The sequence below is a fragment of the Clarias gariepinus genome, chromosome 7 (assembly GCF_024256425.1).
Source record: "Clarias gariepinus isolate MV-2021 ecotype Netherlands chromosome 7, CGAR_prim_01v2, whole genome shotgun sequence".
Classification (NCBI taxonomy): Eukaryota; Metazoa; Chordata; class Actinopteri; order Siluriformes; family Clariidae; genus Clarias; species Clarias gariepinus.
Genome location: NC_071106.1, coordinates 38,553,353 through 38,568,407, shown reverse-complemented (window position 1 = coordinate 38,568,407; position 15,055 = coordinate 38,553,353). Strand labels below are relative to the sequence as shown.

Here is a 15,055-nt window from a genome sequence, read left to right as displayed (position 1 = left end):
AAACATGCATGACTACCTAAACATCTAACTCCATATACTGTACTATACATTACCAGTCACCACCGTAAATATATATTTGTATTGTCCTTAATATACAATGAAGTAGTATTCAATTGCTTTTCTGTTAGGTGATATTGCCCCAGGACTGTTATTGTATTCATGAATGACTGACATGGGGAACAATGATGTACGTATTTACATAAAATATGAATATAACATATTTAAGAAATCCAAAAAGCCTGCTGTTAGTTTAAAACATTTTTGGTCACCACATAATCCCTGTCCGCGAACTCAGGTTTCCTCCAGGTGCTCCGGTTTCCTCCCACAGTCCAAAGACATGCAAATTAAGTTAATTGGCGTTCCCAAATCACCTGTAGTGTGTGAGTCCGTGTGTATGTGTGTGCCCTGCGTAGAATTGTAACCACATTCAGGGTGTACCCTGCCTTGAGCCCTAACGCCGGTTCGTTCCCTATCCGATCATTTTTTTTCATGAACACGGCGTCGTCTCGAGAAATATCGGCGTACACACGAAACCACTGAAAACGGTGTAGTATATATGCCAGACCAGTATGGGGCGCTGTAATACTGCCATAGAGATACACTATACACGGAGAAGAAGACTTTGAGCTTAGATTTTGCTGTAATAAAGCTAGTAGGCTTTGTAGCAACACGAACACAACCGTGTAGTCCGCCATTATTGTTGTTGCTGTTACAGTACGTGTGATGAGATGACATCATCGTTTCAAAAAAAATATACGGATTGGCCGTACACACGAAGACGCAAGGGTTTCGTTTTCAGATTTATCCACTTTGGGACCCGGTTTCAAAAAATTGCGGTTTCAGTCTCCTAAAACGCCGGATCCGTGTGGACGAAACGCCAATACGATAAAAAATGTATACATATACAGCAAAACGCGTCTCCGTGTGGACAGGCCCTAAGTCTCCTGGGAGACTCCAACAAATTCCCCCCAATGAATAAATGAATAAATGAATGAATACTAATGATAATAAACTGGTGTGTTATGAAATCCCACAGTGCCTGGAGACTATGATCTTCACTTCACACCTACATTTCTGACCATACATGGGAAATTTGTCTTTTTCATCAAACAAAATAGCAACAAGCAGATACTAACTATGATGAAAATGGGTCTTTATATATGCAAGATTTAAAGCAAACACACACACACACACACACACACACACACACACATACATACATCTCACTGCACATAAGAAAGCAGATGCTTTCCTGGCACACAATTATCTGTCATGTAGAGTTCTCCCTCTCGCTGTGTCAGGATTGCAGGGAGTGTGTACAGTACAGCACATTGTCACAGCCATATGCTGCCTCTGCTGACACACACACTGTGTTTGACCTCACAGGTACAAAGAGAGAGGAACAGCCACTAATACATCTCCAAAAATAAATGATAGGCTAACAGTTTCATTCTTGCTAATAAAGTGTGTGAGTGTGTTTTACGTCTCATGTGGGATTGATAGAGGAAGCTAATGTGTCGAGGAAAAAAAAATAATGTGATACTGATTTAATATTCAACAACGAATGAAGGAAAAATCCCTGAAGTGTTGTAAGTGCAATACCAGTCTTTTACAGAGGGGGCACTGCTGAGCATAAGACACAGAGTTGGTTTTAATAGATAAATAGATGGCAGCCACTTTACAAATGATAGAAACAAAGAAGACTGAAAGAGCTCTGCTGTTTGACCAATAAACCACTGAGATATTCTCCATGATGCTTCTCTTCACTCTTAATCATAACAATTATTACTGTTATGCAGTATACAAGACATGCAGTTTAGGCTAATTAGTGTTTCTAAATTGCCCATCATGGTGGCATAGTTTAGCACTGTAGCCTTGCACCATCAGGGTCTGGGTTTGATTCCCACCTCAAGGTCTATGTGCATGGAGTTTGCATGTTCTCCATGTACTTGGTGGGTTCCTCCGGGTACTCCGGTTTTCTCCCACAGTCCAAAGACATGCAGATTAGGCGAATTGGTGCTCCCAAATTGTAAATTGTAGTGTGTTAATTTGCATGTAAATGTTTATCAGAGGTTCTACCATAGAATGGTCACCAGTGGCCTCAACGGTCCCTAGTTGGACTAAGGACATTTGGACTACATGCTTGTGGGATCTGAGGTGGATTGAAGTCCCCTGGGATAAACTCCAGGCCTTCCGCTACCCTGTACAGGATAAATGCTATAGAGAATGAGTGAGAGTGATCATTACTACCATGGCGTGGGTGCCAATACTTTTTGCATATAAACACAGGATGCAGTCTAATTTGCTTCAGAAATTGCATCTAGACCGCTGCTGATTTGTAGCATGACATCACATAGTATCAGATGTTAGTATCAGAACATTTTTTATCAGTACATGCAAGCTAGCAAGATATTGCCACATCTACAGCATTTCCAGCTCACAGCACATCCACTGAAAGGTGTAAGTAAGTGCTGTGTGTGTGTGTGTTTGGCAGATCCCTATGACACCTCGTCAGGATCTCTACAGCTCCTCTCTGTAAAACCCATAGCAGCTCCGCCGGCGTACTCACAACCAGCTTCTTCTGACCGCAGTCAAGATTCGGCCGTCTTGAACGGCGAGGTACGTTTCCAAAACACCCGTTTCCAAAATTATTTTCACCGAAATGCACTTCATTATTGGTGTTGCTGTCTGTCTTCCGGAGAGATTACAGTTAAATCTAACAAACATATAAGAATCTTCTTCAGTTTCTATCTTCTGTATGTTTACAGGTTTGACCCCAGGGTTAAAATCACAAGAAAGTATGAAGCCATATATAGATATATACACTTTATTGATCCCATGGGGAAAATAATAGACAGTTGTACTTCAGCCATTTCTGTTGATCTGGATACACGTTTACGATCGTTATCCAAGTCGTGACCTGATGGTGCCATTTCTTTTTTTCTTTTTTTTTTTTGGCCAAAATGTGGTGGTACGAACATAGCAGAGGTCAAAATGACATTCCACTTTACCAGCCACAACATAAAGCCGCTGACTTACTGTAACACAAATGTGCTTGGTTAATAACAATGCATTTATGTTGTACTTCTGGGTTGTGTTTAAATTTGTTATGCTGGAATAATTTTTTTCACAATCTAGCTTAAATTGATCATTTTTTTTATGCAACCCTATTAGTTTACATTGTGTTATTTTTATGTCATTTCATTGAATCACTCTGAGTCCAGACATTTCTCAAGTGAGTTTAAAGCTGAATCATCTTAAGCATTTCAGATCTAAAAATAATAATAAATCCCAGATAGAACAGCATGGCCACAAAGAAATCAGGCTGGTTTTACATGCAAGGTTTTGCTAGGTAGGCTAGCACACAAAGCATGTTGGACAAATATTAATTTCTGAAGGTCTGAACATCATTTAACCAAGGACATGAGATCATACTGCTTGTCTCCGTGTCTTTTAAACAGTCCTGTTTAGGTCTTAATATCTGTTGATAGACAGAAAAATAAATAGACATAAAATCCACTTAACCTTAATTTATGATTCCTTTCGGAAAGTGTCTCCCTTTTCTTCTTGCTACCGTCCTTGCTGACATTTTTGCGACCCATGGTGTCACTAAATCACTGAATTAAAACGGGCGGTTTCCTGATTTGTATGCTGATTTACCACGGTATTTGAGACAAACCTTTTGTTTGTATGAGACATAACATTTAAACAATCAACAACACACGTTACACATCATTTAATGTTTATTAGCCATTTTTACGCATTTTTAATACTTTAATAATTTATTAAAATAAAGCTGTCTGAGACAGATCAGACAGTAAACATCAGTGCTGTCGAATCCAATCAAATCAAACCGGATTGATAGTTTACTCAGGATTCACTGCTCTATATCAGTAGTTTATGCCTCGAGTCTTGTATAATAAAAAAAGCACACCATGTGCATGTCTATTCTGGTCTTATTCACTTAAATTAGCATTTAAAAAAAACTTAATTTCCCTTGAGTGTGTATAATTACTTGACCGATGGGAAATTAAGGCTCGAGTGCTCCTCTTTCTTATTTCTTTTATTTTGTGCTTTCAGATAAACCACTTCCTCTTCTGTCTCTCCTCAGGTGAATATGGCTCTGAAGCAGAAGTCAGACATCGAGCATTACAGGAACAAGCTGAGGCTGAAAGCGAAGAGGAAAGGCTACTACGACATCCCATCGGCCGAGGGCAACGCCACCTCCAAGTCTCAGAGGCAAGAAAGCGACGACGCTGAACACACCCCGGCTACCCGACCGTCCAGCAGGACGCCGGAGTACGACGACGAACGGAGCTCCACGTACGTCAAATCTCGCAGAAGGTTAGTGTGTGAGGATGTCAACATTCTGCTGTATATTTTAGGATGCATTGGATTTGGGATAATTTATGCTTGTTATGATATTGGTATACTATATCTGGATACACACTGAAGTCCTGATGCTGCGTCAACTGTCTTAATTTACCTGCTGTCATCATAAAGAAGAAAATTGGGTCTATTTTGAGTCCCCACTGTGGCTTCTTGCTTGTTTATTATAAAGGTGGTTTTAAGATTAAGATTCAACTATTTGTCATAGGCACCTAACAGCACAGGAAAATGAATATCCCAGCTATAAAGCTGTGGTCAGAACCACGGGGTCAGTTAGGATACAGCGCCCCTGGAGCAGATAGGGTTATGGGCCTTGCTCAAGAGCTTAACAGTGGCAGCTTGGCAACGATGGGACTCGAACCAACAACCTTTTGATCAGTAACCCAGAACCTTTACTGTTTGAGCCAGCATTGCCGAAAAGGTATTGCTCATGCAGGAATTGAAACCAGGACCATTTGCACCCAAAGCAAGAATCGTACCCCTATAGACGTTTTTGCTCCTAGAGGCGTTTTTGCCTGTCACTTGCCCTAACTTATTCTGTATGATTTAAGAGGTGTGAATGATGACTTCCATCTTAGAGAACCTATTACTGGTCTGTTTAAACATGGTAGTCCTGGGTGGTGTAACGACAATCTGATTGGTTTCATTTTGTCACTTCCTGTTTCTATCTTTTGTGATGGCAGGAAAAAACATCACTGTGAATACTAAAATATTAAAGCAGACTTTTACTGAACTGATTGCCAATGGACGACCCAATGATGAAAATGATTCCAATAAGGAAGTGCCAAAATGTGCAGTTGGTTGAATGACCACTAGACTCCAAAAGTGAGTCAATTCTCATAGAGCCCCTACTGTATGTTAACTGAAGTAAGTAAGCAAGACCAACCAACGACTAGCTCCGTTTGTTCGTCCCATTTGCCATTATGTATTTTGTTAAAAGTAACAAAGTCGTCATGATCGCAGACTTAACTATTCAGATCGAATATGAAAGCTCTATATTTGCTCTGCTCTATACATGGTGGTGCAGTGGGTAGGATTGTTGCTTCCTAGTATTAGCATCCCTGTTTTTGATGATCATGAGCTCGGCTTTCTGTCTGTGTGGAGATCACGTTTCTCATGTTGATGTGTCACATGTGCTGACCTACAGTACTTATGGGGTTGATGTCATTTAAGCATGTGTTGACTCATCTCGGCTGTAAATCGAGGCAAAGAAACTGTAAAAATGTTTCATGTAACCCCAACATAATCAAACAATCCAGATGTTCTTCAGATTCCTACAGGTATCAAGAACTACTTTCATCTTGTTGGGTTTGATCCAGACAGACTTTTCCTACAAACAAACAGCCATCAATTCCCAAATTAAACAAGTGACCTTAAGCAGAGGATGGCCGAGGGATTTGAAATCGTGTCAGCCAATTTAGGCAAATCCTCTTATCAAGCTGCAGACCACAAATGCGCCTACAGAAGCACTCCCTCTCCCTCGCTCTGACTACAGCCAATTACTGACGATTACACACCGAGCCCAAGAGTTTATCCCCAGGCCTAGTGTAATCCAGTCATTAAACCCAGCCACAAGGCCAATATTCTGCTTTTCTTAGCATTTTATTTTCTACTGTTTATTTTTTTAACCAGTGCGAGTACACATGCGTCAGCTAATGGCTCTGGTTGCAGTCACTGAAGGATATCTGATCCAACTGTCAATGTAACACAGGCTTTTTTTTCTGTCGCCTTCTTTGGCTAATTTCATGCTTGTGTGCGACGTGTAATGGTGCGATGGCCAGATCAGGGCTTGGTGCACCCACATATGCTGATGATGCAGTCAATCAATTTTGCATATAGACAGGAAATGAAGCGAAATGCAAGACATTCAGAACAGGAAACGCTTCAAAGCACTCAAGCTGGATTAATACGTTAAGCTTTTGAGAATCTAAAAGTCCAAAAAGGAAATCAAGCATAGTTTCAATGTGTAATCGGTTTCATGCATATTTCCGCACACAGCTTGGCACCGATTTCATGTCAGATGCCCTTCCTGACACAACCCTTTGTTGTACAGGGTTTGGCAACCTATTGTACGTTTGTATACTGTAAAATACTTCAAAATAATCTACAGTATTGTAGTTAACAGTACCAGTGTGTTATTCCTCCTATGCCATAACAAGTTGACGGCATGGTGGCGCGGTTCATGAGAGCCAGTTTCATCATGGTGCTTGATGGGTTTTGCAAATGCACTTGACGATGCTGACACTTGCAAGAACTGTTGCAGAACAGCTGACCTTCATGTCTTAAAATAACAACTGACTGGTGGCACTGTTGCCTTGCAGCTCCAGGGTCGAGGGTTCGATTCCCGTGCATGTGTGTGTGTGCATGTTTTCCCCATAATTGGTGGGTTTCCTCTGGGTACTCCGGCTTTCTTCCACAGTCCAAAGACATGCAGATTAGTTTAATTGCCATTTCCAAATTGCTCATAGTAGTACCCCACCTCGTGCCCAAAGTGTCCTGGGATAGGCTCCAGGCCCCCATGACTATGTACTGTACAGCAGGGTTCTCCAAATCCAGTCCTGGAGGGCCAGTGACCAGCGCAGTTTGTAATTCACCTAAACACACCCACTGAACCTAGTAATTAACAGATAAGTTAAATCAGCTGTGTTTGAGAAGAAGAAAATTACCAAACTGTGTTGAACACTGGCCCTCCAGGACTGAAGTGGTATTGAAGATGAATTAATAAATCAATGCTTTACTTTTTATGTATTCAGACTTATATTTGGGTCAGTGGTGGCCTAACAGTTAAAATGCTGGGTTTAAGACCCAGGACCACCAAGCTGCCACTTTTTAGCCCTTAACCAAAGCCCATACCCCTCTCTGCTCCAGTGCTCTGGATCATGTCTCACCATAGATACCTAACAAGCTGGAATATATGAAAAGAGTATTTCACTGTACTGTAACGTGTGATGGCACTGGCCTTATGGGCTGCCTGATCCCTGCCTCATGTCTGTGTGTGTGGAGTTTGCATGTTCTCCCCGTGCTTGGGTACAGTTTCCTCCCACAGTCCAAAGACATTGAGCTAGGTTAACTGCCGTTTCCAAATTGCCCGTAGTGTGTGAATGACAATCAGGCGTCAGGCTGGCAACCGATGTAGACGGACCAAAACACCAATACTGTAATGTATGTGTGATACAGTACATAAAGGCTTCTTCTTATTAGATGTTGTGGAACATCTCTAAACCAAGATGCTCCTGAGAAACCACAAAACACAAACTCTTGTTGGAACTGTTGCAGCTTGACATCTAACATGCTACAAAGTACTGACAGTAGAGACTCCTTACATATATCCTAATAGTTATCCTTTCTGTCCAACCACATTCAGTCTAGAATGAGAACAATATGATTACCGTGTGTGTGTGTGTGTGTGTGGGTGTGTGTTAACTGCAGACACTCTGAGGTGAAATACCCAGCGTATCGGAGCAGACAGTCGTTAAACAGCCCGAGTCCCGGAGGAACCGAGATGGACCTGCTGGTGATGAGAGAGCGGCCCAGGAAAGGCATCCGCAACAGCGGCTACGACGTGAGTCATGCTGATCTGTAGTGCACCTGTCTCCTAGAAGCTTTTTTTTTTTTTTTAAGTCGAGCTGCTATACTGATGTCCTCAGACCACATGTTGGTCCATACCAGACGCTTGAACTCACCTCCAGTCTTGGGTACAGTACATGGTGTCTGGACATTCTCCCAGTGTTTACTTTGTTCTCTCCAGGTCCTCTGGTTTCCTCCAAGGAATTTGACATAACACAGTTTATACAGTATGATGCAATCCAGGGAATATTTCCAAACGAACCATTGTTCGTCCTTTAACGTGACCACAGAGGTACATACAGCACTGGTGTATTTAGATTGGCTTGCCTGAGAGCAGAATGTGTTTTATTACTGAGGGATTTGGTGGCTCTCAAACTAGCCGTATTTCATTCATTATTAAACATCGAAAACTTAATATCACTCAGCTTTAATTCAGCTCCTAATAAAAACGACTGGCTTTTGCAACAGGAATCTCATCACCCTGTAATCTTTTTGCCACTGGTGCAATATCTAGTAAACCAGTTACAGTTGCAGCTTGATGTCCTGATCAGAGTGAGAGGATCCATCTGAGATTACTGCAGAACCCCGAGTCAAGCACGAAGCGATTTACGAGCGCTGCCGTGCGGTACTACGGATTCCTGTGACATAAGAAAGATGGAGGAAAGGAAGGAGGAAAGATGGTGGACTGAGGCAGAGAGAGATTTTACACACACACACACACACACACACACACACACACACACACCTGCAGTAGACTGCAGATGGGCTTCGTTTTTCATTACTGCACTAACTCAGCATTTACGAGCTCAGCCCCGGCTATTAATCAGAGGAGGCGGAGCCGAGGCAAGTGATAAATAAACGCGGCTCTCTCAGCGCTCAAAGCAGCAGCAGCAAAATGCACAGACCTCAAACAGCGGCTCAGTGTGTATTCTCTAACGCATGATATTTAGAACAAAGAGTGATTATTTATGAAAAGCATGTAAGAAGAAAGTCATGGGGGTTTCATGGTATAAATGCACTGAGATGGTGAGAAACCTTTCACCAATTTATTGCATCAATACAGGGTTTCATTTTTTTATTTCCTGTTAAGGCTCAAATTACATTGGATCATTTCTTTTGATCTGAAATAGCTTGCAACAACAAGAATGAAACAAACCCCACATGGATGAATGCTGCAGTGCTGTAGTGTTGATTTTGTCAATCCTGTCATGTGTGCCTGATGTTTGTCCCTAAACCCCATTTACGAGGGTCAGTCACAGGCTTTAATTACTATCCTAGGAGAATACCAATGTCCACTTTAGCTGAAAGGTCTATAGATTGTTTTGGACGGGGACTGGTGGCATCATGTATTGCCTTCTGGCTGAATTTGTTTATGTCGTCTTCATGTTCATTTCTCAGACGGAGCCCGAGATCATCGAGGAAACCAATGTGGATAGCCTGGCTGCTCGTCGTCAGTTCGGCTACGGGAAGCGGGTCAAAGGTCAGTCTGAAACGTCCACACTGAGTTCGCAGCCCTCTATCGATGAAGTGCGTCAGCAGATGCACCTGCTGTTAGAGGAAGCCTTCAGCCTGGCTTCTGCAGGTCACACCTCATCCAGCAGAAGGAACCCCTACCACCAGCAGCACCAAGCGATCAGCCCTTACAGCCCCGGGCCTTCGATTCCCTACCCCGAGGAGGCAACTAGCGCACCTGACACCATGAACCACGCCCAACGAGGACTGCAGTGGGTACCAGCCTATGGCCATGACCTCTATCAGTGCAGCCTGGGCAAACCGGTGAGCCTTTTAAACCACACACACACACACACACAAGCTACTTCCTTAAATATCCAAGGCCTTTCAGGTCAAAGTAACCTATTTATCTTTACGAAAGTTCTATCCATAAAATCATAAACAAAGCCCCTCCTAGTGTATCCACTAATCGGCAAAATCCATCCTAATGCATTACATCATAACGCAACCCCTACTGAACCATTACATCATCATAAAAACCTCTACTAAATCATTTACACACAAAACCCTCCTAAAGAATTACATCATCAAAAAAAAAAAACTATTGAAACCCTACATCATTACAAAACCCTTCCTAATGCATTGCCTCATTACAAAATATTATAATTCTAATGCATTACATCATCACAAAACCAGTCCTAATGCATTACATCATCACAAAACCAGTCCTAATGCATTACATGATCACAAAACCCGCCCTTAAGCATTACATCATCACAAACCCCTACTGAACATTTACATCATCACAAAACCCCTAATGAAACATTACATCATCACAAAAATCCATCCTAATCCATTACATCATCACAAAACCCCCACTGAAACATTACATCATCACAAAAAGCCCTCCTAATGCATTACATCATCACAAACCCTCTAATGAAACATTACATCATCACAACACCCCTACATGATCTTCATCAGTTCGTCCTTAAGCATTATAATAAAAGCTCCTCCCATTGTATGACATCATTAAAAACCTTGACACAGTACATCATTGATTAATTCCCTCCCAGTACATTCTTCAGTGCCCACTTGTGTGGTAGTTTAACTGTATGTGATGAATATCTAATCAGCATCCAAACTGCACACAGATGAGGTGAATGTCCAGGTGTGAAGTGACTCGCTGTTCAGCTTCCCCATTACATTATCACAACATTATGTATCTGAACGTCCGTCTCGTGTAGCGCTCATGTTCCCCGCACTGTCCAGACCTTCAGGTTCACTCAGCTCCCGGAGATGGTCACGGACTCTCCTCCTCCTCCGGTTCCTCCCAGAACAGGTCCAGCACCCAGGAGCTCCTTACAGAGGTCCGAGAATCAGTCCAGTACTAAACACATAGACTGTCAGTGTGCATGTTTGATCATTTCTGTAGCTACACTGCCATCTAGTGGTCTTTTCCAGTTAATGCATGTTCCAATCATCTTCAGGTCTACTTCGGATCTCGGCCCAAAAGCTCACGGCTCTGAATCGTCGGTGCCAGACATGCAGCAGAGTCAGCAGGACAGCAGCACGTACGTGCCAGTCAGCAGGGCACCACTCCCACCTGTCACCACTGAGCCTGTACCCAACCACTCAGGTGTGTGTGTGTGTGTGTGTGTAGGAATGCTAAGGTTTTTACTGTCTAATAGATTTACTACAGTGCTATTATCTATATTACTCTCTTTGTGCTTTTAAAGCCAATTATAAATTAAAAAGTGGAATCAAAGTACGAGAAGAAAATAATAATAATAAAAAAAATAAAAATAAATGCCAGATAGAATAAGAGGACTGCTAGACAAAGATAAAAAAAAATCTCCTTTTTTTTTATTTAAATCTGCCAATTCCATCATTCTCTCATTCTGTAGAGGACAATAAGTACCTATGTTCAGCAATAACATATAAAAGTTTTACATATTGATAACTCTAGAGGAAAAGGAAAAAAAGTGGAAATAATTGTGCAAAAGAAATACCCATGTGCATGTGTGTATCCAGCAAAATAAAAATGACTACATGGGGGCTAATAAAATTAAAACCAAAGTGAATAAAATGTAAAAATAAGCTAAAGAACAGGAGATAAATGACATGAGAGTCATCAAAAACAAGAAATGGACCACAGTTGGACTAAAACAAGAAAAAATGAAATAGAAATAAACAGAAGTTCTAAGAGAGAAAAACTGTAAATGGCGGCACACACACGCATAACATGGGTGAAAAGAAAGAGGACAACACAATCAGGAGGAACATCCTAGAGTACTGATTAATCAGAAAAATTTCTAAGTAAGTATTTACTTTTAAGTCATGGGATTTAAACAATGTGAAATTCTTTATTTATTTCAGTCTCATGTGTTGATCAGCATTAGTATATCTTCTCTAGAGCATTAGGAACCCTGGGTGGCAGAACCGTAATGAAATGACGTGTCACATGTGTCTCACAGGAAACCCGATGACTGCTGTGTACGCCATCCCCACCAGCAGGCCAGGCTACCCCGGCTACTTCATCTCCACGCCTCCTTCATCCTATCACAGTCCTTCGTGGATGTCGTATCCCCCAGAGCCCGAGGACGTGTCCTCGCCGTGGACTGAATCTGTACGAGACTCTTTTATAACCATGCGGTCTCACTCCTGACTCATAACCGAGCTGCGCAGTCTTGTGTAATGTTAATAACACCTAGCATAAAACAAGTATAGCGTTTCCATTTATTTTTAATTCATTTGCAGTATTTGTCTTAAATGTTTTGATTCTTTTTATATGCAAAAATACGATTATAGTGTTGGAAATTAGTAATATCGGTAATATTTTCGGGTGGCTGGAACAGATTATCTGTATCTACATTATTTCCTATGGGAAAGTGCGTTTCACAATACAAACATTCACCTTAAGGACTCGCCTCCAGGACAGATTAAACTCGTATGCCGAGGTAGCGCTGTATTTAATTTACTCTACTTGTACACTTTACCTGATATACAACATCCTGTTAAACTTATGACAAGAATCGAGTTGATTGATATCACAATGCAGTACTGAGATTGTGATAAACTGGGTCACGATAAAATTAGCTTGTGTTTGTTTTTAGTTACATTTGATGTTTTACATTACTTTAATCACATTTAATGTTTTTCCTAAGTTGTAACAGCTATAGACATGGTTCATCTCTTTTTTGAAATGAATAAGACAAAAAAAAATGCACCATCTTTTCTCTGGTGGGAAACTTGAACATTACTAAAGCAGCGATTTCTGTTTCAGGTTCCGTTGCCAGGTTACGCAGAAGCTTTCCCGAACCCGCGTTACCCTCGAGGAAGTCCTTTCCCGTGGAACCCCAGCCAGGCGGTATCCCATCCTCAGGCGGAACCGGATCAGTCGTTCTCTCTGTCCAACGAACACGTTGACGTCATCACTCCCATCACGCTCTCCACCTCGGCTCTGGTCCAGGCCATCCGTGATGAGGTCGCCAAGCTGGCCAAAAAGCAAGCGGACATGTTCGAGTTCCAGGTCTAGAGCTCCCCCTGCAGGACTGGAAGACAAACTGCACTATCAAGCTTAGGGGCGCTGACGTTTGGTTCCAGCCAGGCGACTGAACTTCACTGGAAACTTCCATTCCATAGAGAAACTTAAAGGTGTATGTGTTTTATGAAAAGCCTGCCTGTTTATAGAGCTTTGTCTCCTTTAATACAAGTACACCGGCATTATATTTTAGCATCAAGTAAAGCTTTTGGATAAAAGACAATATCGAATCCATTGCTACTTTCCTATCTAATTCTAATTTCAAACAAACAGGAATGATGAATGATGATGGTTATGAAAAAAAAATCATGAACATTAAAATTGTTTTGTTTCTGCCATGAACACCTTGGCTGATCCATAACTGCACACTCAGGTGTGACACATGTGATGAAGAAGAGCTACTGTTACAATTATAATGTTGATTAGTTTCCTATAACAGCATGTTTTTTATTCCTTACATTTGACAACAATTTTACAATTTCCCTACGTAATAAAAAAAGAGTAAACAGATTTATTCCTAACATCACGTCTTTAGCACTGACACTGGAGACTCCTTCCATAAATGTTAAATAAACATCTCCTTACAAAAACACTTTACCATATCAACACTATCCATCGTAATCGTCAGATGTTTCTATAGAAATGATAATGTATCAGGATGAGCACATTAATATATCAGAGCTGCTCTTACAGAAAACTAATCAACACCTTCTGACCAATCAGAATCCAGGATTCAGCAGCGTATGGATGTGTAAATGTAGACTGTACAGTATATGATGGTCATCTTGCAGAGTTATGCAACAGTTTGTGTTAAATATTTTATACATATACAGTAATATTTAAAATTCATAATCACACGCTACATGTTTACGTTCTTTCATCTTTTGCACTATTTCATTTCTCAATCACAAGTTCACCTTTTACATACAAACCCAATTTTAAGGATAATAAATAGCATAAAGCTAAAGTTGCTGTTTCTTCTTTAGTTTTTATTTTCTGTGGTTTTTGATCTCTTTATTATTTCCCCCCCACAATTTGGAAACAGGAAATCAGTCATAAATGAGGTGTGTAATTATATTTTTTGTTTTTCTCCAGGCCTCAAACAGTCATCTAGCCTAAGATGGCTGTCCTCTTTTAATTTTATTTTCTTCCATTTATTTTGAGCGCTGATCCGTTAATGTGCATTTATCCGTTTATTCGTTTTTCCATTTTCATTAAGTTTAAAGAGCTTCAGTGCCAAAACATGCAACTCGAAGCCATTGTACCTTTACCTCTTGTATCGACTGAAACAGACATTTTTCATTTTTTTGTTTTGTTTTACATAAATAAGATTTGATTAAATGCAATGACGGAGCATTTGTGCAATGTAGATGGGAATAAGAAATAAAACATTTTGATGGAAGGATTTGATCTGATAAAAGTATTTGCAAATTAATCTGAATGAATGAACCTATCTGTGGACAGTGCAAAACTTATTACACTCTTACTTAAAAAAAAGTACATTTTTTTACTCTTTTTTTTTTTGTTAAGACAGTTGTTACATTCTGGTCTAGGGTCAGGCCGCACCAAAAAAAGAAAATAGGAAAAGGAAAGAAAATAATGGGGAAATAAACAGGGGGTTGAGATCAACTGCAGTTTAATTTACAAGTATTTACAAAGATGGTGATACAGTATCTTCAAGAGCCGACAATGTCAAAATAATAAACAAAATCCACTAACTAGAGCCATGAAGGTCTACCTAACTCAACAACAAAAACAAACCAAAATACATCGAGTCTTACCCAACTCCCTGACTAGCATAACCATATTTTGTCCAAAAGATCAAAAGATGAAGCACTGTAAAAATAGATCATATAAAGATAAAGTCTTTTTTAAAAATGGGAGGAAAACTTAATTCATTTTGGCTTCAGCAAACAATTACACACAACTTTGCTTTAAAGATTGCAGCTATGCAGGAATTTATGCAGAATAAAACAAGTAATTCTTCTACCGATACTGCATTGTTGTAAAACTAACATAAATCTTTTAATCTCTAAAATGCAGTAAGTACCAGTTTTAGCTAAATAAATAAAAATTAGTACCTGTTTTAAATAAATAAAATAA

At 40.5% G+C, this 15,055-nt stretch overlaps 1 protein-coding gene across 3 annotated transcripts in view; it reads left to right on the top strand.

Annotated features, from left to right (window-relative positions):
• kiaa1549lb (KIAA1549-like b) overlaps positions 1-14,350 on the top strand; it is a 56,319-nt gene extending 41,969 nt beyond the window's left edge. For all 3 annotated transcript variants that reach the window (XM_053499725.1, XM_053499724.1, XM_053499726.1), the window contains 8 exons: positions 2,495-2,619; positions 4,112-4,344; positions 7,819-7,951; positions 9,355-9,732; positions 10,681-10,778; positions 10,899-11,047; positions 11,886-12,037; positions 12,695-14,350. In XM_053499725.1, the coding sequence (XP_053355700.1) occupies positions 2,495-2,619; positions 4,112-4,344; positions 7,819-7,951; positions 9,355-9,732; positions 10,681-10,778; positions 10,899-11,047; positions 11,886-12,037; positions 12,695-12,946 (1,520 nt within the window). In that variant the 3' untranslated portion in view covers positions 12,947-14,350. The remainder of the gene's footprint in view (positions 1-2,494; positions 2,620-4,111; positions 4,345-7,818; positions 7,952-9,354; positions 9,733-10,680; positions 10,779-10,898; positions 11,048-11,885; positions 12,038-12,694) is intronic.
• Positions 14,351-15,055: the final 705 nt, after the last annotated feature.